Source organism: Sebastes umbrosus, chromosome 10, assembly GCF_015220745.1.
Source record: "Sebastes umbrosus isolate fSebUmb1 chromosome 10, fSebUmb1.pri, whole genome shotgun sequence".
NCBI classification, from domain to species: domain Eukaryota; kingdom Metazoa; phylum Chordata; class Actinopteri; order Perciformes; family Sebastidae; genus Sebastes; species Sebastes umbrosus.
This window is the reverse complement of record NC_051278.1, coordinates 14,400,019-14,426,178: the sequence shown is the minus strand read 5'-3', so window position 1 is coordinate 14,426,178 and position 26,160 is coordinate 14,400,019. Positions and strand designations below refer to the sequence as shown.

The 26,160-nt window shown below is 41.0% G+C and overlaps 1 protein-coding gene and 1 long non-coding RNA gene across 2 annotated transcripts; one reads left to right on the top strand and one right to left on the bottom strand.

Moving 5' to 3' along the window:
• Positions 1-174: 174 nt before the first annotated feature.
• egln1a (egl-9 family hypoxia-inducible factor 1a) lies at positions 175-25,707 on the bottom strand. The gene is made up of 5 exons (XM_037781838.1): positions 24,531-25,707; positions 9,531-9,650; positions 1,832-1,968; positions 1,691-1,758; positions 175-1,598 (listed from the first exon to the last, which is right to left on the bottom strand). Exons 1-5 carry the CDS (start codon positions 25,245-25,247, stop codon positions 1,549-1,551), a joined length of 1,092 nt encoding a protein of 363 aa, XP_037637766.1. The 5' UTR covers positions 25,248-25,707; the 3' UTR covers positions 175-1,548.
• On the top strand, positions 6,902-9,524 carry LOC119495420. Its single transcript, XR_005208482.1, has 3 exons — positions 6,902-7,043; positions 7,131-7,311; positions 9,053-9,524. It is a non-coding gene; the product is annotated as an uncharacterized LOC119495420 (long non-coding RNA).
• Positions 25,708-26,160: the final 453 nt, after the last annotated feature.

Below are 26,160 nucleotides of genomic sequence, written 5' to 3'. Positions count from 1 at the left end.
AAAAGGCACTAAAGCATAATAGGTCCTCTTTAAACCACGGGTTATGTAATTGAGGACAGCTGAAACTGTGACTCAGAGTTGGACATTAAAAGCTCAAACATCCGTCTGATTAAAGGAACATTTATTAGATTTTGTGACAGAACAAAAAGAACAGAAGGCCGGACATGTTTCTCACTTCTCCCCATTTTTTATTGATGAGCTGTTTTCAAAGATGGTTGCATTTTAAAAGAACTAAATACATCATGTACCCAGGAACTTAACAGAAGACAATACTTTTAAAAATGTAGAAAGCGATTTATTGTTAATTTACAACATGGGAACATTCTCGCTGTGTACTTGTGAGGTTTAGAGATTATCTCGGGGGGAAAAAAGGTCTGTATTGGTTTTAAAATGTTACTAATTAGATTAGTGACTCAATTCATCAGAGCACTGATTTGTTTGACATCTAATGCAGAAAATCAAAATATAAAAAGCCAATTAAATCAATGGCTGAAACAAATAGGCAACTCTGGTACATAGTGCATGACATTAGATACCCTTAATAATCAATTTGCAAAGTCATTTATACAATAATTTACTGGCTGATAGTGTCACTTACCACTTGATCAATTTACTAAAATCTTTAATCACATTATCTTATTTTCAGTTTTAGTGACATGCTGTAGTTTTCAGAGCAGTAAAGACAACTCTGCAGACAGTATTGACTGGGGGAAAAAAAGTTGTATTTGGTGATGGTTGTCCGAAAAGTTAAGTATGTTTTTCCTCTCACTTTTCAGTGTGAAGAATTTTATTTCCATCATAGGGAATCGTATTTATGCTCAGGTCCAGAAAAATCAGACAAAATAATAGGTGCAATACACTGTAGGCCTGCAGAGGGCAGCATGAAACTGCATATAGTGCAAATAGAACAGCTTGAGAGGCAGGTATACAGTCAGATGTATGTTTCTCCATAAATCTGTGCTAATTCAAAAGAGCAGCGAGAGCAGGAGGACACAGTTAGCATTTATTATGCTGCAAATGATTGAATTCAAACTAAGACCAAACTTCTGTCAGAAAAAGGGTGTTTTTAATTCAGATCATTCCTCATATTATTGCAACCTCAAGTACATTTTGCAATACAGTAGCTTAAAACAGCTGATTCCATGTGAAAAGCATAACACATTAAGCATATGCACAACACTGTACCTTTAAGGAATTAACTGCAAAAGCCAATATGCAAAAGATGTAGATCTCTGGGAGCTTAATTCCTGTCGATTTTCGGAAAATGTCTCTCCACCGAAGAGGTGAAAGGGAAAAAAAACAAAACACACAATCCCTTTCAGTACAATGTCATGACATTCAAGGTCCTCTGGGTTGCCCCGGTTTGCTGAAAACGAACAGAAATCTCTGTTTTTGTTTGTTTTGTCTCCATGAGAATGGATCTTCTACTCACTCACGCAAAAAGTCTGCTGTTTTTTTGCCATGTAAAACACACACACATGCTCTCTGTAGGCCACTTTCTTAGGACAGAGCACTTAATGGCTGTTTGCAGGAGACGCAGGCCTCCCACTAGCTGGGATCTGAAGGTTTGCCAAGTTCAACCTTTACTCCCTTTTCTCCTGCACACAAAGAAAACACAAGAAATGATGCAAAAGAGCACAAAAAAAACACTGAAACAACAGTTTTGTGTAGTTTGTACATCAAAACCTACCCGTTAAGTATTTTTCTTTAGCTCTGGCTCGCTCATCTGCGTCAAAATACCACACCGTGATGGCATACCTGCGGAGACAATCAGAGCAATGAGTCACTGCTCAACAGACCGGATGATCTGAGCATGTGCAGTGGTGCTGACCTGGTGGTGAAGGCGGGCTGAACCTCGTGAGGGTTCCGTCTGTCGGACCAGAACAGCAGCAGACGGTCAAATTTGGGCTCTATGTCGGCAAACTGGGCCTTTCCTTCGGGGAAGATCCGAAGAAGCCCACCGTGTTCCTGGAAGAGCAGAACAAGAAGAAACATCCCCGTTATGTATACAAATCAAGACAAAGCAACAGCAGGAAGTTAAGGAGAGACTAAGTGAAGCCTCTGCAGTGGTCACGTTTTGTGTTTGATTCATGTCGTGTTCATCTGTATTAAAACATTCAAGGAAAGAAGATGAAGTCATTTATTACAAATATAAAAGATCCACTTAAATATATCTCACATGTCAGGCTTTTTAAATTATGAACACGGGACGACAATGTTAAGGAAAAGGGTTGTCTAACTCCGAGGGCTAGGAGGAAAGCTCAGGATCGGAAGCAGCAGCGGGGGGAACGGCTTTCCTGTGGAGGGATAGGAAGAATAACCCACAGGAAAACTGCTCTAGCTGGATAAAGGACCTGGAGAGTGAAAAAGCAGATTGCTGCAAGCGTGCCGCTTAAACTCTCACACAGCTGATATGATAGGCGGCTCTCTTCACACGCAAACTAGCCGAGCAAAAAGGTTCACACCCTTTGTCAGAGTACTAATGCTATTCCCATTTATACTACTTTGAATGGGGGGGAATGCCGGTGGTGTGACTAAACTCAATAAAGCACAATAGGGTCAAAGAAGACAGGAGGAATGTTTTTTTTCTCTCTGCAACATGTAAGCAGCTCAAGCACCACTGATTTTTATCAATTGTTGGACTGCTCGTAAATCCAAAGTAGTGGCTGCCTTTAAATGATAGAGTGACCACAGGATGACCTTCGCAGGACGTGACCTTCTGACCTACATCAAGCTGAACTGGACTGATGTCAAATGACAACACGTTACAACCCAAAGATGTGATGTACTTTAAAACTCTGGATGGGTACAAGCAGTCAAACTATGGACACTGACTGACCTTTGAAATGATTTTTTTTTAATCTCTGAAAGAAAAATGCACATGGTTATGAAATCCAATGAAGTCAAAATGAGAATAAATAACTATTTTGACCTTTAGTGCAGTCTTTTAGGTAGGAACTGTGTGGACGTCACAGCAGGTTTTATTTTAGGAAAATACTGCTGGATGCAGGGCATATTATTATAAAGTTCTACAATTTACAATACAGTACATCCCATTTAACTTAAAGTTATAACCCTTAAGATTTGTATCTATTTTTATTATTTATGGTTATTTTTCTGCAATGTATTAACATCAGTTAATTATTTCTCTATGTCGTAGCTTTTATTGTTAATGTAGTCCACCATTCCTGCGCTGGATTCAAATGACCTACACAAGGTATGCCTGCCATCCACAGTCACTTTTATATCTTAGTTCTATCTTATTGACATCAGCCTCGCTGTTTAGTGTTCTCTGTCCTACAGCCGTATCAGAGCTGGATTAAGTTATTGCTCATGCAAACACAACTTTTCCTACCGCAGCTAGTAAAAAGCATTCAACTGGCAAAACACAGGGCAGCTTTTGTTGTGACGAGGCCACAGGAAACACATTGATAGAAAAAGCAATGATACAAGAAGGAGCAGCCACAGCTGATAGAGGAAGAGCTGCAGGTGATAGGCTGCAGCTCCAACTCAACAAGGAAACCAGCTCCTTTCAGGCCCTGATCACACAGATGGTAAAAGGTTATGAAAAGACCAATATTGCAATCATTTACTTTATTCCCTGCTAATGGGTGGTGGAAACAGTGGATGGAACTAGGGCTGAACAATTCGACATTTTAGCAAAATCACAATATGGCCTGCTGCAAATTTCATATCGCAGGAGGGGCAATGTTTTTAAAGGCAAAATGTGGGTCAAAATACCATTAAAACTAGAAAATCTTAAACTAGATATCATCTTGTGATGGGATAACACCAGCCGCAACGCTAAATCAGGCCAGTGGCGTAAAGTAGGGGGGCAATGGCCCCTTCCCCACTTCCTACACCCCTACTTCCGGCACCTTTGCTCGGACCATGGTCGTCTTCGAACTCAACCTTCATTTTGATCTGCACACCTGTAAAGTTTCGGGATTGCATGTTACACGGTTGCGTTGCTATCGCAGTGACGAAATCAGTCCCCAGACAGACAGAAATATAAACACCTGGCAACTCACACACAGACTCACAAGGTAAAAACAACACCAGCCTCGCTATCGCAGCTGGTAAACACGTGGCAAAGTACTCAAAACCACCTCTGTGGTAGTTCCTGCTACAGTAGGTGTCTCCAGGACATTTTGCCATGATGACTCACACAGACTCGCATTGTGAAAACAATGCCAGCACTATTGTCGCGGCTGGTAATTAAATATTGTGGTGCTGCAGAGATGTCCCGACCTACACATCATACTAAACATCTTTGTTTGGTACAGATCCCTGCAAAAAAAAAATAAAATCTCACCGTAATCATTTAATGTGTTTTTCAATGAAAATTAGATTAATGATGTCAAAATTATCATTCTCTCTAATATCGCAAATCATCGCAATTGCAATATCAGTCACAATAATCACAATTAGATATTTCTTTTCCAAAATAGTTCAGCCCTAGATGTCTGACACCCTGTCCAAGTTAAATGAATAAAATCCAGCCAAACCTGACACCCTCATGCCCGCTGAGAGCACAAAAGGAAGTCACATGGTGTGCCCACAGATACCAGTATGAATGAGTTGGAGTCAACCACTGCTACTTGCTCTCATTGCAAGATGTTGGTTTAACTATGTAAAAAATGTTACTTTCAACCCTGTGATTCATATCATGTGTTGGTGTGAAGGCTGGGTGGTTCTGGAAGAAATGACAGGGCTGATGACTGATTGCTGAATAATGTAACCATGACTGTTTATGCATGATAAAGGTGGTGTGAATGTGTCTGCTTGTCTCTACAGTATGTGTCAGAGCTGTGATACACCGGTGACCTATCCTTGCCTCTCACCAAATGCATGCTGGGAAACACTCCCACCCCCCTGCAACCCTGAGTAAGATAGGCACTTTAGGAAAATAAATTAGTGGCGTTAAAACAAATTTGCATTAACGCGTTATTATTTCGTTAACTTTGACAGCCCTAATTTACACATTTAAATACTGAATAGCATTTTGTACTGAACAACGAATACTGAATCTGTACTTGTAACAGAAAGCTAAGTATTTCCAGTGGCTGATTCATTTCCTTTTACTTTGACTTTTGCTTGCCTGTATCTTTTTCCTCCCACCAGAGCAGCTTGTTTCCTTTATTTTTGTCACATGGCTGCACAGGGAACATTGAAAAGTAGTGACTGGTCATGCATAACCACACACTGGTGATGATTAACAAGCGTTGATACTTTATACAATTATATACAATGAACTGTAGGGACGTACTCTGTAATCTGAGCTGAAATAATAACTTTTGATTTGCAGTATACATACAGCTAACTTGACGTAATGATGATTTTGTATAGACGTGACGCAGTTGAAAAGATGATGTTGTAAATTGGGGGTAAATAACTGGAACAACTGAACCTGAACATTCCAACGCCATGTCATTCCCTCATGGAGCCCCGGTATCCAGGCAACCACATTCTATAAAACACAGCTCATCACACGCCCAATAAACAGCCAATCAGAGGCCAGATTGGAATCATTCACATGTCCAATGGGGTCCCTGAATATGTCTCGTTTGAATAATTGAAGCCTGTGCATGACAATAGAAACCCTGCAATAGCTTAGTGATTAACATAAAGGCAATCTGATGCATATTGCATCAACAGGAAAATATTTAGTAGTATACACTAGGGATGCTCATTTTGAAAAAATTTCTTAACCGATAACCGACCCTCGTTAACCGATTATTAACCGTTAACCGACAAGATTTGTACCTCGCGCCAGCTGCAGTGTATGAGCTCAACAGACAACTGAGAACCCAGTTCACCCGTCTGGGAGCGTTAACTTAGCAGCCACGCTGCTGCGTGTAATGTCGTGGACATGCAGCCACTTTCCCATTAAAAGTCTCCACCGTACATTTAGTTTAGTTTAGCAGGTTGTCAACTGTGTGTCTGCCCAGCGTAACGATACTCTGTCTGCCCGGATTAACGATAGCGATTGTCCGACAAACAGTGTGTGTATTTGTGATACGTTAGCAGCTCTAGCATTGCCGGAGGCTTCATGCTCGCCGCCGCTGCAACACACATACAGTCTATCAGCGCGATGTAACTTTAACGAGTGTCCGTGTGTGTGTTGGCGGTGAGTGTGGGGTTGTTGGTGGCGTTATAGCTGTGAACGTAAGCGTAGCATTGTGTATACAGTTTATTTTTCGCTGAATTAATGTCTCCACCTATAGTCCTGGGTCAATGCAATACCGCCCCTGCTGCTCCGATTCTCTGGCCAATCTCACGTTCCATTGTCCCCTCACTCGCGAACAAGACCCCGAGGTACTTGGACTCCTTCACTTGGGGTAAGGAGAAAGCGAGAGGTGTGTTCAGGGTTCTCGGCAGTAAGTCGGACTCGTTTGTGGTGGGGGTTGGCCTCCTTCAGGGCTGCGCTTTGTCACCAATCCTGTTCGTGATATTCATGGACAGGATATTGTGGCGTAGTCGGGGGAGGAGGGTTTGCAGTTCGGTGTGCTGAGGATCTCATCACTGCTTTTCGCAGATGATGTGGTCCTGTTGGCATCATCGGTCTGTGACCTCCAGCACTCACTGGATCAGTTCGCAGCCGAGCGTGAAGCGGCTGGGATGAATATCAGCACCTCTAAATCTGAGGCCATAGTTCTCAGCAGGAAAACCGATGGATTGCTTACTCCGGGTAGGGAATGAGTCCTCACCCCAAGTCAACGAGTTAAAAAAAAAAAATTAATCAAACCGTATTTAATTTAACTCAATAGTTGACAACTAATCGTTGCAGCTCAACAAAATATACTCCGATACTGACGTGTCTAAATTGACCGATAGATAAATTAGTCGGGCTCTACTTTTGTTGCAACATGAGACACCTAATATATTCCAAACAGGCAAAGTCTTTTGCACCCAATTTGTAGGTACAATGGTCAAAAAAGAAACCTACTGTGCCTACTTGTTATGTATATGTCAAGAAAATCACAATTAATAAATGTAATAAAATCACAAACTGCATCAACAAAGAGGAACAGCAGTCACAGGTTGAAACTAATGAACTGCATTCTACCACAAACTAGCATCCCGAGGCAAAACAGAGTTTCCTGTAATTACATCATTTTCATATGCAGGTCTGGAGGTCAAGTATGTGAGGAAGTCTGGAAGACAATCTCTCGTTTACTTATGTGTCTTGTCATGTCAGCGGCTCCTCAGAGAACCATCCTCCCATCTAACAATTGCTGCTTTCTGTTATAAAGAGTATCGTTCCTTCCTGGTGTGCAGCATCCTGTTTATCCGTCTCATATTCAAGAGGTGAGTTCCTTAACTACTCATCCAATAACATTTACCGCTAAACGCTTTAACAGTTAAACATTATCTTCCATCAGTGCATGTTGTGACAAAAATGTGGAACCTGGCAGGCGTCATGGGCAAAAACAAATTAGTGGAAACATTTTTAGTTAGCCTGTGCTCTCAAGTCTATATCAGTCAGGGGGGAGCACCCAGATTGTTAGCAGCAGGCTAGCAGCTGCGTTTTGGCATTGAGGTGCCTTCAAATACTGAATCACTGCTTCATATTAACAGCGAGGCAGTAGGTTAGGTTATTGCATCCATTATCACACTCCCCTAGACACCCTTTCTTATACAGTTGTGATGCTACAACAACAGTTGTTTCAATACTTGCCAGCTTTGACTGCTCTCAGTTAAAATAAACAGTGAAAGTGAGAGTTGTCCAGCCATAGATAATCTTATTTAATGGGGTGCAATCATTTTATTGCAGTTTTGTTTTTTACTTTGAATGGAGATACATTGATATACTTTAACTAATATTTTACTGGTTAAAAATTATATCTTTGACATCCATTAAAGATACACTATATTTTTACTACTATATATTTATATATTCAATATTTTATTTTTTACAGTTTACTTATTTATTATATCTTTATTGTTTACTTATTTATTATATCTTGTTTGTTTTTTTACTGATGCCTATTATGATAATATTGTATAATGTTATATTTTATTCATTTATATGCATGAACGGGTAATCTGCACAGTTTTTAAGTAGAAATTGAATGACTTTTAAGACCATTTTAGTACCTCTAAAAGGAAAAAAATAATACCATTACCGTGGGCTTGTGGCAAAAGAAAATCGACAAATTAGACTACAGTATACACCGTTATTGAGTTTTACTGAATTTAAATAACTGCAATATTCAGTGCACAAATATTCAGCTAAAATAACCGTCTTATCATTAACGAAACTATAACTGTATGGCGGTAGACCCAGTCAAATGGAAATCAATGCCCCTCCCCCTGCATTTACCATTACATAAACAAGAGTGCAATGTAAAGACAACATGGGTGCAAAAATGGGTGAAAAAGGTGACAAAGATGCGAACCCCCAAGGGGGCTGGTTGAAACGCGGCACATGCAGCACAGCAGCAGCTGCCAACCCGACCAGACAGAAGACAAGAGACCCAAGAGACAACGGCCATAAGTGCACCTTGGGGAATCCCTGCCCAGAAGCACCAGGGACTGTCACAGAGCGACGGGGGGGAGCAAGGCCCGAGCGGCCGAGGCCGACGGGGGCACCGAACAATACAGACCTTGCAGACACAGATTTAATGTCTCCCCTCCTACAATTCCAGACATTTTAAGTCCTTGAATATCAAAAACTAGATTTAAGACGTTTGTACCCTGATGAATTGTTAATTCAAGAGCATGAATTAGGTAATTTGAGAGCAAAAATTTGTTTTTTTCCTGCCCATGACACCTGGTGAGCTCATTGAATATACACTGTGACTTAAATTTTTTCCAAGTCAGACCTGGGGCAGGTGGTTGTTTTGAGCATCAGGTGAGTAGACTCTGTCACACAGAACAATACCGCCAGTGAAAGAAAGGCTCCTAGGCTTTTTCAAAGTTAATATATTTGACAATTATATTAATATTACCTCACCAAAACACCAGAATTGTTTGAAATACTTATTAGATCCATATGCTGTGAGTAATAAACTACCACAGTAACACCTCAATCTCTTTGTTCCCTCAGCCTGTGTATCCACTTTCCTGCAGAAAGAACAGTGGCTGTGTGGAAGGTAGCATGGGGGCGCTCTTCTCCCTGATTGGGTGTGCCTGGATCAGCAGGATCTCTGCATTTTAATGAGATTATAAACAGGGAGAGTGGCCGGACAGCACGTACTTGACACGTAACCTCTACCGCTGACTTTGCTCGGGTGTTGGGTGTGGATAAAAGCAGGATGGAAGGTGATGACCCTGCCACGGGGACAAGAACTACGCTGACTGGTCATATGCTTGTGACAGGAAGTCCAACTGGAACATGAACACCAGACACATGGCCTTTTTCTAATCATTTTGTTTTGATGGTTATTTCAGTGATCATTTCAAATCATAATTGAATCAATGTTTATAACAAAAAAGCAAATTAGAAACAAGAGAATCTAATAAAATTGGAATAATCATCATCTTGTAATAATGAACATTATTTCCTCCACACATCACTCACATACCTTGGCAGACCAATCTTTATTAAGGTAATATATGCATGTGACACACCGTCCATCGCCGTTAGGGTTATCCACGTGGCGCACATATCCTGTCCCGTTTCCAGGGTAACACGCCACCATTGCCTGAAGACAGGAAGATGAAAAAGCATGATTAGTAAAAACAGATACAGAGAAAGCACAAACGAAAATACAAAATACAAAATACAATAAATCCCATGGACTTCAACATACACTGCTTTATCACCGCTTGCATAATGGTTTTTGTTAGGAGGTTAAAAAGGTCATAATTCTCTCTCTATTATCTATTTCATACTGCTGGGAAAACATCTGTAATCAAACAACTGTATTTACAAGTTTCTCACCAAAAACTACATTTTAAGAGATTACATTTGAACACATCATGATAGCGTTATAATTTACCTTCGCCTAAAACTCATTTTTACTGAATAGAGCTTGCATCAAATGCAACGCAATGCATCATAATGTAAATGAATGGCACCTCCCGTGGAGCTCTCGTCTTGCCGATTTCCACACAGATTTGTTGTTCACAATGTAGCATGATCAGGGAAAAAATTGGTTGGGTCCCCTGGACGTGTCAGTAGTGAGTTTAACAGTCTGCCTACAGTACCTTCAGTTATCCACATGTTTACATATAACGTTGGTATAAGAGCAGCGTAATGTAATGTGTGCATTGCGAGTGTGTGGTCAAGCGACAGAGGGAGAGATGCGCTAAGAGCAGATTAGCTGTTTGGCGATCATCAAGTGTGTCACACACACTTTTTGCTCTCCCCACTTGTGAAATAAATCTGGCGCATCTGATCAGGATCAGGCATCGTACCGGGGAGTGGGGAGACAGGTGGGAGACAATGATGTCTGGTCTGGGCTGGGCCGTTCAGGGCTGAGGACAGGTGTAACGGGCACCACAGCATTTGTCTTGACAAAAAAGAACAATCGATAGTTCTCTTCATTTTGAATTACCAGTATGTATTATGGTTGTGAAGTCGCTCCAGGAGGAGTACACAGGGTTTGTCGCATTCTGGAGCCCCATGCAGTAATATAAAGTAGGAGTTAAGAGTTTGTGTGACGGTGCAAATGCAGCTGCAAGTGTGCATCCAGTAAGTCAGAACCGGGACTGTGGAAGCAGCTCAGCTTGCCTTTGTTGGCCCGTGATGTGGATGCAGCAGACGGCCTTGGCACAGTCAGATGGCATTGTCCTCGCCTCACCTGCACTGACTCAAGCAGCGGCCGCTCACAACACAGCTGGCTCATTATAAACTTTAAACTAGCGAGAAAATAAACCGGAGATATCAAGCAGCGCGTCAACTTCCCCTTGCCTTTTCCTGCTCTATTAAGACTTGCATGATCTGCTTGGGTGTTGGCAGTGAACCCCTATGAGCTCTTGTAAACTTCTTGGTGTAAACAGCGTACAAAGTCCCTCGGAAATAAGACACACACATACACACAAGTAGTGACTCGCGCACTGCCGGGAGGGACTGTGACAGCGACACTTGACTTCTCTTCAGAAATAAGACTTCCATGGAAGACTTGATGTAAATTTTGAAGAGTAAACAATCAATTTGATTCATCATGTAATTCACTCAGTTACACTGCCTGCAATATCAGACTGCATATAGTGCATCAGATATCAGAGCATAAACATTGGAAATTACAACCAACACTTGTGGGACACCATGCAACTGTTTTCAGACTTGAAAGGGGAGCTGAGAGGTGAACGTGCACAAACACAGAGGGCAGATTCAGCCCTCATGCACCGTGTCTGTCTAAGCAGTGATATGACAAACAAAAGGCAAGTTCCTCCACATTCTTCCTTGCACTTGGATCAACATAAACCATAGCAACATTATTACAAACGCTCACAGCAGACTAAACTCCTACTTTCAAAATGTGTACGTGCAAATTCAGTGAGTGAAAACAAAACCATCCACGTCACACATCTGTGTATCCTATTTTCACACCTCCCATTGTCGTCACATCTTTTCAATGATGCAGGTTACCACTGCAGTGCACGATATCAGGGCCTTCAAAGCCAAAAAGCAACAAAACTCCAACATAAAGATGAGGGGGTGGGGGAGTCAAACTGACAAAGGGCTTCCTGTCGGTAAGAGACGCAATACAGTAAGCTTTTCTGTGAGTGAGTGTGTAAAAGAGAGGAAGAGAGGTACAGACAGAGCGAGCAGAGGGGTGGGGCTGGAGCAGAAGAGAGGAGTGAACTGCTGTAAACTTTGACTGCTGGCCTCCCTCCAGAGGGAGCAGTATTTTAATGGTTGTGCTACGTGCAGGACGTGGGGAAGGTTGGCTGATCCTCTGCTATGTCGCCCCTCCCACCCTTAACTGTGCGGCTCACGCTGCAAGGCTGGAGATGGGTAAACAGCCTCTGCTCGGAAAAGTGAGTGGATTCAGATGTGTGAGGGCGGTGTGTGTATGTGTTTGTGTGTGTGTGTGGGCTGACTGAAGGTGTGAGAGCCTTGGCACGCTACAAAAACCCAGACTCAGCAGTTTCGCCTTTCATTTCCTCAGAATGGACAGCTGTAGGAACTCTTTAAAAGGTTCATCTACTGCAGGAAAGCTCATCTCCAGCACAAGCTCAATGATGCACCTGTGAATTTGTAATTCTACCAAAATCACATCACAGTGACAGCATACACAAAAGTCTGCACAAATTATCCACAGAAAACACATGAGACTGGAATGCAGATCAGCCAGTATCTGCAAATGCCAACCTTGTATGAAGTGCTATTTAACTCTCGTTTGACTTTCATGTGATCTAGTCATGAGGACCCAGCAATCTGAGATACAGTAAAAGTAGAAACACCACTTTTGATCAAATCTTCAGTCAGAGAACCACAAATGACTCGGCACTAAGGTCTTGATGAAAAATGCAACAGGCAGCAGCAATACAGACAGAATCAGAGTGCAACAATCGCTGATTCTCCACAATAAAAAACATGCATTACTAATGTATATGTTCAAGCATGTTATGACTCGCACTGCACCATTACAAACTCTAACCGTGATATTGAGATAAAGTCCTGAGAGAACTAAATATTGTATTATAACCTGGTCTAAATGAACTACCAGTATCAAATATTCTGATGATTTCTCCATCCCAACACGGAAACTTCTACACTGCAGAATGGATATCTTCTTCACCATCTTCAGCTCTGACCTTTATTCATTATAGAATATAATTTTAGTTTTTAATGCACATTAGGGCTGCAACTAACATCTCAATCAATCTGATTATTTTCTCGATTAATTAATTAGTTGTTTGGTCTATAAGATTTCAGAAAATGGTGAAAAATGTCAATCAGGGTTTTCCAAAGCCCAAGATGACGTCCTCAAATGTCTTTTGTCCACAACTCAAAGATATTCAGTTTACTGTCATAGAGGAGTAAAGAAACCAGAAAATAATCACATTTAAGAAGCTGAAATCTGAAAATGAATCGATCATCAAATTAGTTAGCGATTAATTTAATACTTACTTTCGTTTATTTTTCTTCCTCATTCTCAATTTGTCTGCAACTCAAACCTCAAATAAATCAAGCATAAACTGGATGGCAGATGACAAGCAAAAGCAAGACTAAAATTATGTATGCAAGGTTAGACACACAGATTTAACTACTTTGTAAGTGCAAACAGGGGACTAAAGCCCCTTTCACACATACCCTGCATCACTGAACTTATCTAGATAATACCCGAAGGAGCTGTATGTGAGAACGCGAATGTCTGAATCATTCGGACATTAAACAGACTTTACCCTGCCAGTTACCTAGTACAAAGTCTGTGTAATGTCCGATTGAGCCCATGTGTGAATAGAGCAGGTCATTGTCTGGAGAATTCACAGTGAGCGAGTGGGCGTGTTGATGACGTTTCTATTATGCTGCTGGTGCGAAACCGGAAGAAAACAAACATCCGAGGGTGAAGAAGAAGGGTCATTTACACAAAGAGGCCAAGGAAATGTCTAACTGGAGAGACGACAAGATTTGTAGACCGCCACAGAATCATAAATAATGAAAATCCCATTATGAAATCAAATGCATTTATAAAGCTGTGCCAAGTGGTGTACAAGCGAAGAAACAGCCCTGTTGTCGGAATTTAATCAGAGAGAAAAGACAAGCTTCAAACCTGTTTTTAGCTGCCTGTTTATGGCCCATTTCCAGAGGAAAAGAAGGGATCAAAGGTATAAATAATGTTCAGTACCTAACTTATAAAATGTGCCTGAAACAGCCATAATAATATTATAATCATTTTCATTTATTTATTTAAATTTTATTATTTGTTAGTTTGCATGCACTTTCATTAATCATCATCTTGTAGAGAATGTTTTTGCTAAAACTATAACAGCATGTTATTATTATTAGTATCTGAATTTTACAGCTAACTATCAACAATCCACCGGCTACAAGCCTGCTGTTCCCATACACAAATGCTACCAAAATTTCAGTTTCAGCTGCCTGCAACAAATAAATGCAACCAAAAACTCAACGTACAATATAAAAACACAGTTGCTCATTATCAAACACAACACTGGGGGGAGGAGGGGGTGGATTGTATCCAGATTTATCATGTTAAGGTGGAACTGCTTCTTAGCATCTGTCAGCAGTTTTCCCTGAAAATGAGAGGCTAGGCTAGCTGTAGAGCTGAATGACATGACAACAATGTACTTGTATACCGTTTGGTCTGTCTCTCATAGAGCTGCAACGATTTATCGATTAGTTGTCAACTATTAATCGGCAACTATTTTGATAATCGATTAATTAGTTTCAGTCAATTTTTAAGAGAGAAAAAAAATCAATTCTCTGATTTCAGCTTCTTAAATGTGAATATTTTCTGGTTTCTTTACTCCCCTATGACAGAAAACTGAATATCTTTGAGTTGTGGACAAAACAAGACATCTGAGGACGTCATCTTGGGCTTTGGGAAACACTGATCAACATTTTTCACCATTTTCTGACATTTTATAGACCAAACAACTAATCTATTAATCGAGAAAATAATAGTTTTATCGACAATGAAAAAAATTGTTAGTTGCAGCCGTGCTATAAAAAGATATTTCTCTGTCAATCCACTACAGGAATTTGCGACCTTTGTTGAAACAGCCTGGTAACTGAAATACTTATGTATACATATTTAAGTTTAATCATTGATTTGTCTGTGAATAAAGGTTAATTGCTTAGTCTATAAATTGTAATAAAGTAGTCAAATGCCAATCATTAGACCACTAGGTACCACCTTCAAACTGCTTGGATTGTTTGACCACCAGTCCAAAACTCAAGCAACTCAGTTTACAATATGATGAAAGAAAAGCTGGAATCAGAGAATGTTTATCGACTAATTGATTAAAGTAACTGAACAATCATTTCAGCAGCACTCCTTATCTGACCAGGTATTTCCCTCAAATGTCTCATCACTGCTGGTTTATGGGTTTGAAAGAGAGGAGCTGCTCAAAACAGACAAATAAAACAGAACTTGAGATAATTCCCACCTCGTGTTGACCTGATCACTTGGAGGAATACACTGATCACTGTGATGCTATCAGCGCATCCCCCGGTTCGCGAACTGATGTGAGCCATGAACTGGGGGTGGAGCGTAAAGGAAAAGCTGCGAGGGGTCTGCTCACTTCACAGAAGAGATGCTTATCCAAACAGGAGTACAAACAGTTGGGATGGAGACCTTGTAGTGCAGGGGAGTGTGGGAACTGAGGCGGTTTGGGCCCTGGCCCGGGATCGCTCACTGTTTTATCTGTCAGACAGTGGTGCTGCCTCTAGAGGAAATCCCTGTTTAAAGTAATGACCTACTTTATTCTTTTCTTCTTTACTGTAGGCTGTGAACAATAGAGGGACGTATACAGCAGCGCCGCTACCCTTCACCCTCAACACGTTGCAGCGGAAAACACAAGCACAGTTTCTGGTATCATTACGCAAATACTCTGAAGGGGGATTGTGTAAAGTCGTCGACCTTGTACATTTCAGCACACTCTGCTGGTGTCTCTCATTGACAAATAAAAGATAAAGATACAGGCTGAACTCTGAGCTGCTTAAAGCTCCATACTGGTGATTCACTCACATGAACAGCCTGCTGTTTCTACTCTCACACTCTGATAAGTCAGAAAATCACATAGGATAAGTCGGCACATTTGGCAGAATCAGAGAACATCAGCTCATCATCAATCAGTCAGGTAGTTTTATATTCATGTACAACAAGAGCTAAGAGAGCGGGTATCTACATTACTGGGTCTGTTTTGTGCAATAACTTCTCAGCCTGACTGAATGGCTCCATCGTGCCTATGTGTGAGCCAAGCGAGCTCACTCTGTAATTGGATCAGTCACTGATACTTTCTCGTTGCCAGTGGTAGAAGACTGAGCACAGCAAGAAATATCTCTTGGTAATAAAAGAAAAAAGGTGTCGCATAGAAGAGACAAGTGACAAAAGCTCGATATCAACCATCAGCTTATAGTTCCCTCTCATTCTTGGAGTGGGACAGGAACAATTGTTATTAAAGTGACTAATTATTAGGGCTGTCAATCGATCAAAATCTAATCGTGATTAATCGCATGATTGTCCATAGTTAATTGTGATTATTCACAAATTAATTGCACATTTTTTATCAGTTTACACAAAATGTACCTTAAAGGGAGATTTGTCAAGTATTTAATACTCTTATCAACATGGGAGTGGGCAAATATGCTTGCTTTATGCAAATGTATGTATATATTTATTGGGAATCAACTAACACAAAACAATGACAAATATTGTCCAGAAACCCTCACAGGTACTGCATTTAGCATAAAAAATATGCTCAAATCATAAAATGACTAACTCAAGCCCAACAGGCAACAACAGCTGTCAGTGTGTCAGTGTGCTGACTTGACTATGACTTGCTCCAGACTGCATGTGATTATTATAAAGTGGGCATGTCTGTAAAGGGGAGACTCGTGGGTACTCATAGAACCTATGTTCATTCACATATCTTGAGGTCAGAGGTCAAGGGACCCCTTTGAAAATGGCTGTGCCAGTTTTGGTTCGTTATTTAGCCTCCTTCACGACAAGCTAGTATGACATGTTTTGGATTCCTTAGGTTTCCTAGTTTCATATGATACCAGTATCTTCACTCTAGCTTTAAAACTGAGCCTGCTACAACCTTAAAAATCGCGAGTTGCGTTAATGCGTTAAAGAAATTACGATTTTGCGATACAGCGTTAACTTTGACAGCCCTCCTAATTGTGATAAATTACTTCAAAAACATTTGTATTGACTCGATGCAATAAACACTATCCTAATCACTCTATAAATATTTTTTTAGCTGCACAATTATTTCAATGTCATGCTCCATCCACCATAAATCCTCCCTGTCGTCACCTCTACAGCTGCGAACAGTCAAAAACAGAAGACCTCTCTCTTAAAGTCCCACTTGGATCACCGCCAGGCGCTCCTTAGACAGTCACGGCATAGTAAACGGAGAGATAAACATGTGCTCAAAGTTAGAATTAGATGTATCTGCTTCACTGCATGCCACATCCAACTACCGGCCTTCATTTACCTCTATGGTATCATGTCACACATATAACATAATATTATAATAATAAAAGTATTATGAGCATCATTAGAAACACAGATGAATTACACAGGAGCTTTAAGACTGGTTGCAGGTCGGCTCATACTCGACCGTGGATGATGGGTGAGCCTCTGCTCTAACGATTACATTTATTGTTTACAGTGTGACGGTTAAACAATAAGCAGGAAAAAGGTGGCATGCAGGTACTGTAGACGGAAGGAATGAGGGGCTCGCACAGCCTATAGCATAATGTACAGCTGGCTCCAAAACTCAGAGGACCACCACCACATGACTTCCTGCAGCCTGCTTACTCTATAGAGCTTTAAGATTTAGGTCAACGGTCAACTTCCTTATGAAAGCACACATGTCCACATTTGCTCCGTGACATTACAAATGACGCAACAAATAACTCAACATGCAACAATATAGAAATACAGTTGCTCATTATCAAACACAACACTGGGGGGAGGAGGGGGTGGAGTATGTCGAGATTCATCCTGTTAAGGTGGAACTGCTTCTTAGCATCTGTCAGCAGTTTTCCCTGAAAATGAGAGGCTAGGCTAGCTCTAGAGCTGAATGACATGACAACAATGTACTCCAATGTACTCCAACAATGTATCTCTCTCTCATAGAGCTGCAATGATTAATCGATTAGCTGTCAATTATTATTCGCCAACTATTTTGATAATTGATTTATTGGTTTGAGTCCATTTTTAAGAAAATATAGTCAAAATGTTCTAATTCCAGCTTCTTAAATGTGAATATTTTCTGGTTTCTTTACTCCTCTATGACTGTAAACTGAATATCTTTGAGTTGTGAGGGCTCTTGGGCTTTGGGAAACACTGATCAACATTTTCTGATATTTTATAGACCAAACAACTAATTGATTATTGAAAAAATAATCAACAGATTAATCGACAATGAAAATAATCGTTAGTTGCAGCCCTAGTCTCTCATTGTTCTGTATGTTTTACCTATTTCATGCGTGTGAAGCACTTTGTTACTGTTTTAAAAAGTGCTATAAAAATAAAGCTTTACTTACTTACAATTAGGGATGGGTCATGATTTTAGATTTTTGGAATAGTCAATACATTATAAAAAAATGGAATAGTTTATGTGACTATTCGTCCCGATTTAAAAATGTATATATTTCCCTTGTATTAACCATCGCAGGCATTGCCTGTTAGTAATGTTACTACCAGTAAAACGTGTGACACGTTTAGTTGGGCTCTTTTCTGTCAGCGCAGGAGTGAGTGTGTGTGTGTGTGTGTGTGTGCGTGTGTTGCAAAAAGGGAGATGTCCTTGATAAATCGCTCGCTATTTGCAGAATACGCCAGATAAAATACAACGGCAACACGACCAAACTTTCCAGCCACCTACTGAGACGCCATGGGATTGCTAACACCGAATGCCTGGGTAACTCTAGCAGCGCTCCCACAGCAGCGGTGCCGCCAGCTAGCTCTGCAAAAGCCTCAAGCCTCGCCAACATTTTTGGTAAGAAATTAGGCCAAAACTCACTTACTTGTTTATATCAATAATACATTTCTACCTGAATCCCTTAAAAGAAAAACTTTGAGGAATCCTGACCTGCATTGTCCAGTATCCAGCTATTTATTTCACAGTCACACTGATTGAATTTTTGCCAGAGAGAAGTTACTCTATTGATTTCAAATCATTGAATCGTATCACAAGAACCATGGAAAGTGATATGTATCGTAGTAAAAACGCATCGCTATACCCCTAGTGTGTATTGTTATGTTTATTACAGGGGAATTTATCTTTCAGAGACAATCACACGGCTGTCATCTAAATGTGTGTAATGTTGTTTTCTCACTATTGTATTCGATTGCAATATATAGTTAGCACCCCAGTCCCTGTAGGACCAAACAATAGCATACAGTATCTAATCCAGTATTTAAACTCTATATTGAGCTACAAAATGCTAGTCAGAGTTATCATGTTTCATGTACAACAACATAGCTGTATAAATCCTAGCTTTGTACACTAGCGGTGAGAATGTTTATAGTGCAGCCTTGGCTTAGTAAGCTACTATTTTAACATGCTGGACATACTAACATTGAGAGGGGAACAGCGTGTCAGTGACAGACAATCGTGTTGTTGCTACTAACTACTTTATATGTTCCCTGATAATGCTATAATGGCATCAGCAAGCATTCAACATGCTGGAGCTGCAGAGAAACAAACATGTCCTGCTGCTGCCTGCAACTTCCCACAATGTTATCAAGTGAAAAGGGGGAAATGGAAACAATGACATTAAATAACTATTTGGGCAAAATCGTTTTCCTCTATCTTTCCCAATGCGAACTGTGCTTACATTGTGTTGTATCCCTTTGAGACATTGATACTGGCGCCCCTCCATTTGCGCAAGTCATGCTGATTTTCCCTGGTCACAGTCCAGGCGTGTGTTTGCCAAGGCAACTAGGGCAGTAGGTGTTTTGACTCAGCGGCCAGCTGCGTGAATCTACTCCACAACCTCCTGAAATAATGTGCTTTCTGAAAAACGTGTCATGTCTACCAAGAACCAGGCAGGGAAAAACGCCACTGCACAGGAGGAGCAGCCTAAAAATAACAGCGTACGGCGATCAGAGCGGTGTGCCAGCGCAGCAAAACCAAGGACCAGAAGCAAGCAAAGGCCCCGGGCTTCAGTCCAATGTGTGTTCTTTCACTGCTAGATCCCTTAAATGTCAAGCAGCACCGTGATAACGGAACATGATAAGGCAAGGTGACAAATATAAAACAGTGACTATTCTGAGTGAGGTTAGTGTTCAGGAGTATCGTTTCTTTATGTGCTAATCCTAATCCTTTTAGGGTCTGACTTTGAACTCTCTGCATTGACCAGGTCCCAAGGTCTTCAAAAATCCCAAGGTGCCTATAAAGTTTTATGTTTTTAACATCTTTACATGCCAAATGAAACATTAAAGTGATTAAGCAATGTGAAAACAAAACTGTTGAGACGTAAAAAACAAAAGTGCACATGAAGTAACTATTTTAAATGCCTTTAGTTATTCCTAAAGTTATTGTGTTTATATATTCGACTCTTTAGACACCATGTATAAGATTATTAACATCAACAGACCTGCAATAAATCCTACCTTCGTGAAGGTTGTAAATAATGTAGGGGTCCAACTAACGATTATTTTCATTGTCGATTAATCTGTCGATTATTAGGAGTAGAGAAACCAGAAAATATTCACATTTAAGAGGCTGAAATCAGAGAATTTTGACTTTTTTTCTTAAAAAATTACTCAAACGGATTAATCGATTATCAAAATAGTTGGGGATTAATCTAATAGTTGACAACCAACCGATTAATAGTTGCAGCTCTAAAATAATGTAAAGTTTTTGTTCGAACTATTCAACTTCATGGTCATTTTGAAGACTAGTCAGAAGTAGTTTGTGGTGCTGTTGACTTGTATTGCGTTACACTGAGATATGTTTCTAATATTTAGTATAACCTTATTGATACTCGAGTTGTCCAAAATATTACCACAAAAACACCTATAAAACTACAGCCTCCAAAATGACCATAAAGTTGATATAACACCTCTGTAAAACAAAAACTGAACATTACAAAGTTACAGGAGGTAGGATTTATTGCAGAGCTGTTGTATTAGTTTGATCTAGTTGTGTGGTTTGCATTTAATGAGCACTGGAAAGGGGATTCAGGCTTACTTCTATTCAATGAAATAGTGAGTGACAGAAAGTCTAGTCTACTCCAGAGTATTTCCCCCAGGGGAGGAGGAAGAGGGGGGAGGCTGAGGGCAGCTCATCTCCTCCTGGGTCAGTCTCGTGCCACGAGGTCAGGGTGAACAGATCTAGTTAAAAGGAGAGTGGTGGGTCACATGCAACCCAACAGCCGAACTGGAGCAAGGTTGACATTGCTTTAGGTTGACGCAGGCGGCTTTTTTAACACAGCAGTTGGAAAAGAGTAACAGTTAGAAATCACCACCAAATTTTAGGGCTGGGCGAAATGGAGAAAAATCAAATATCACAATATTTTTGACCAAACACCTCAATATCGATACTGCGACGATATTGTAGGGTTGGTGCTTTTACAAAATATTTACACATTGAGATTTTTGATTAAATAATCATCAGTAATGTGGATATTAGGGCTGGGACGATACACCTATCTCCTGATTCGATACTATCACGATACTTGGGTGCAGATTCGATGTGTATTGAGATTTTTAAGTATTGCGATTCTACAAGTATAGTGATTCAATATTACGATTTATTGTGATTTTTGTTAACTTTTTTAACACTAGATCATGAGAAAAATTTGACATAAATGTCAGTATATGGGTGCTCTACAGTTGTAGCGTCGGCCGATTTGACCACAGAGATGAGAGTGACGACTGGCGTGACCGCACATTACCATACGATAACGTTTCCTGTTCATGACAGAGTTAGCATGCAGCTTTAGCCGTGATACCTTTCCTGCCAATGTGTGAACCCCAAAGTGTTTCTATACTTTACTGTATGTGTAGTGTTTACCACTTTGGATTTAACATGTGAGGGTTCAAGTCGTATCCACACGGACCCTCTGCTGTTTTGTACTTCCTTGTTGCGGCCAGCTGCGGTTTGATTTGGTTGACGGATACATAACGGGTGGGATGTCACGTTAATCAGACTACAACAAAAAAAAAGTGGTAACTTCCTTCTACCATTGCAGAGACTCAAATGAAGCAAACATATAGATTCTGGCATTTAAAAATCGATTTCAAAATCGTTAAATAAATTGCAATACATAGGTGAATCGATTTTTTCCCCCACCCCTAATATCCAGTCTCATATCACAATATCAATATAATATCGATATATTGCCCAACCCTACCAGGCTCTAAAAGTACACATGCTGCTCATCATCTCAGCCTGAAAGCAAGACTACTCGTCACTTTAGACATCTTCTTAGAAAACATGTTTCAGTGAAATAGAAGCTGCCCACGGTTTCCTCTCCCCCGCACTGCCAACCTTGAGACACATGCAGGTCTCTCAACGTAGGAATGCTCTGTCTGTCTAACTAACTAGCTGTGTGTCTGTGAGTGATACTGAACTGAATTTATCATCACTGCAGCAAAACACTCAGTATGCCACCTCTCTACAGCGAGGTCAGGGGTCGCAGTCATCTACAGAACAGCGTCCCTGAAGATGATTCAGCAGCAGTTAGACTTCATACGGCCTGACACGGTCACGATCGATCATCCCATGGTTTGCTAAATGGCTGCAGCTCCTTCACACACACATTTTGTTATTTTACTATAATAAGAATGAAAGCATTAATGTGTCATGTGCATCACATGCACAATTTAGTTTAAGTGTGAGCAGAATGTCTTTCTGTGTGTGCATTTAGCAGCAGCACTTGTCTATTAGAGCAGCATGGTGTGGAGAACATGTGCAGTGTGTTATACAGTCTCATATATGTGCATGCTTCAGGTATACACTCAAGTTTTAGAGCCGAAATGATAAATTGATTAATCAATTAGACGATCGACAATTAATCAGCAACTGCTTCGATAATTTAGGTAATTTCTGATGAAAAAAATCTGCCTGAATCTAGTTGCTGTTTTTGCATTGTGGGGATTTGCTGACTATTATTCTTTTGTGATATTTAAGAGAATATCTTTGGATTTTGTGAAAATTTCATGGTAATTAGGTGATAATTAGCAAGTTACCTATTTGAAATTTCTTTGGAATTACTGACAAATTACCCCAATATTTACCCTAAAAATGTATCAAAAATGACTTTATTATAAACATAATTTAATAATTATATGCTAAAATAGTATATAATGGTATAAAGGCTTTTAAATTACCTTTTAAAAATGATATTTCTTAATATAAGGAAAACCTGTCTGCAATGGTGGCAGGTGACCTGAAATGTTCACCTGCCACAGCCAATATTACCCTGTATTTGGCAGGTGGCAAGGTGCTAATTTCATTCCCTGGTGATAGGTGTAAGACCAGCAGAACTGTGGGCGCCTGTGGGACAAGCACTGGGTTTTCAGCAGGAAAAACACACACCCTACATTCAGTGTGTGTTTCAACCCTGCTGCCATACTTCAATTATATGTTTGAAGTAATGCATTGGGGGGGGATTTGCTTTATTACAACTGGCTTCGTCAACCTTGTCCCATCTGTTGCCGTAGCCATTTGTTGTTCAAATCAATGTTATGGTAACGTAAAAATTCCAGTGTATTAAAGGACAAAATGCTTTGTGTTGAAGGAATAATCCACCTTTCTGACTCAGGGCATTAGCCATGCTTTAACCTGGAGTTAGAGAGGACTCACTATAGCCTCTTACACCTTTAAGTCAGGTCTAATTAGCAAACAGGGCCAAGCTATTGAAAGTAATGGTGCCTTGATGACAGAATGGATAAGTCTGAAAGCAGGTTTGGCCAACGTTATTGTGACACAGATATAACGCTGAGTTCCAAATCGCATACTTTTTCTTTTTACTTTTAGTACATACTGCAGCTGCTCTTACAAAGTATGTACTGTTGCATGTAGTATGCATACAATTGGGACATATGGTGCCTTCAAATAGGGATCTGTTTACAAGAAGAGTCCACATGAACGCCCCCCTCTTGTGGTGTTCACAACCTCATAAGTGGAAAGTTTCTGAAAGCTCCAAGTTTACGAGTTGTGACTTGTTTGTTGACGTTGTCAGAAATGGCGGAGGCCATGGAAGTTAATCTTTTGGTGCATAATAAGTTAATATATTGTAATTTTAGTCGTATATTATTTTTCTTCGTAATTTTACAATAGTTCTGAGGAAAATGTTAATATTCCCAACAGCCTCATCTTTTTCCTCTGTCATTATGTTTTTGCATTTCCTGCATTATGTTCACTAGCCTCTTACACTTTTAAGTCAGGTCTAATTAGCAAAGATATTGAAAGTGCCTTGATGACAGAATGGATAAGTGATGCAGATATAATGCAAAAGTTAGTGTTAATTTAGCCCCATGGAGACAGAGTAATAGGTGATATGTGTTAAGACCAGCAGGACTTTGGGCTCCTGTGGGACAAGCATACTGGTTTTCACGCGTGAAAAAAAAACACCCAAATTAATGTTATGGTAACGTTAAAAAATACAGTGTGTTAAAGGACAAAATGCTTTGTGTTGAAGGAATAATCCACCTTTCTGACGCTTTAACCTGGAGTTAGAGAGGACTCACTAGCCTCTAAGTCAGGTCTAATTAGCAAAGATATTGAAAGCAATGGTGCCTTGATGACAGAATGGATAAGTGACCCAGATATGATGCAAAACTTAGTGTTAATTTAGTCCCATGGAGACAGATTAATAGGTGATAGGTGTTAAGACCAGCAGGGCTCCTGTGGAACAAGCACACTGGTTTAACCCCCTACATTCAGAGAGTGTGTTATCAACCTGCTGCCATACTTACTTTCGTCCTTCCATTTATTGTGTAGTTTCCCAGTTTGCCGTTACAATGTCTAACCAGGTCGTCCATGCGACTCATTAGAATGCGGATCTTCTCGCAGCCGGCCTCGCGCCCCTCTATCCACGTGATTTTGTCCCCTCGGATGTCTTTAGTGGAGTCACTCTTTTGACTCACCAACTGTCCGTCTGTGAACTTGCCGGTCTCATGCAGCGCTTTGACATTATCCAGGATGCCCAGCCCGGTTTCTGTTCCTAGAAAGTTGTCCACCACGCAGATGCCGTGCTTGTTCATACACGGTACTATGCACTCCGTGGCGAGCTTCTGAGGGGACGAGCTGGTCTGTCCGTTACGTGTGGTGGTGGCGGCGGCGGTGGTGGTGGCGGTGGTGTTGGACCGGTCCTCATCACCGTCTCCAGGTGCTTCTTCTGTGGTTTGTGGTGGAGATGCGCTGTCGGGACTTATCTTATCCCGGTTTTTCTCCGGTGCCTTGTCGTCGTCGTCGTCATCTCCTGACGGTTGATGAAGAAGCTTCTGTTTCTTTTCAGTCTCTTTACAGTTGAGCTTGTGCTTCTTCCAGTGCTGTTTCTGGTGCTCCTTGCTGCAGTAGAAGGAGCTCCGGCACCTAGCACACTTCAGGAGGTTCTCCATTTTCCCACAAAGTTCACAGTACTGTCGGTCCCGGTCCAGGTCGCTCTGCTGCTGCTGCTGCTGCTCCTCCATGGTTAACGGCTACCAACGGCTACAACCAACGGCTGAAACCAACGGTTGTAACCATGCGACGGCTACAACCAACGGCTGTTAACGGCTGCACTGCGCCTTTAATTCCGATCCTTCACACACACACGCGCGCGCTCCCCTCCTCTCTAACCGACAACTTTGGAGACAATCCACCGCCTCTCGGTGCTCTGCTGCTGCTGCCACGCTACACCGAGCGAGAAGAAGAAGTACGGCTCAAAACCTCGCCATTTTACCACGCGTACTCTATCTTCACATCTTGTGTCAGTGAAATAATACAACAACGGGCACCCTGGACCGAGCATGTCGGGCTACTGGCTGTCGGTCCGAGAGGTAGAGGGGTAGTTAGTGCATGGCGGCGCCGCTCCCCGTGTGTGTGCTTCAGCCTGCTCTGTAGTCACAGCCTGCTCTGACGTCAGCACACACAAGCACCGCCCGTCCTCACGCTGCCTTCACGGGCTGTCGAAAGAATGATTCTTCGCTCGAAACACGTGGAAGCTGTTAATCTATGTAATGTCAGGGGAATAGGGAGCATGTCCATGTAAGATAAAGTCAGTTTCCAGGCAATCAATAAAAAATAAATATATGTCTTGTATCCACCTTATTCTCTATGGTACAAATGATTATGGGCCTAACTTCTGGTGAGGTAGCGGAAGTAGCAGTAAACTAGTTAGTCCCATAAACTAACCATAGTGGCTAACTGCCAACAGAGCTTCTTTTGAAAACTAATTTGCCTCCAATTTAGCAAATCCTGCTTTAATTTTTCAACAGATATTTAAATAGACTGTTTGTAACTTCATAAACGTATAAATCACCCAGGTCGGTGTCCCTTGCGCGTGCTCGCGCATGTGTGGCTACGCTGTTCAGACAAGACTCCAACACAAACTACATGGAAGCA

Bases quoted from the DNA above. Each gene is read 5' to 3' on its own strand.
- egln1a (XM_037781838.1), bottom strand. From the start codon at position 25,247: ATGGAGGAGCAGCAGCAGCAGCAGCAGAGCGACCTGGACCGGGACCGA. The intron at 1,969-9,530 runs GTATGTGAGTGA...CTGCTCTTCCAG, and splicing joins ATAAAGATTGGTCTGCCAAG to GAACACGGTGGGCTTCTTCG. The intron at 1,759-1,831 runs GTCAGCACCACT...TTGTCTCCGCAG, and splicing joins CAGCCCGCCTTCACCACCAG to GTATGCCATCACGGTGTGGT.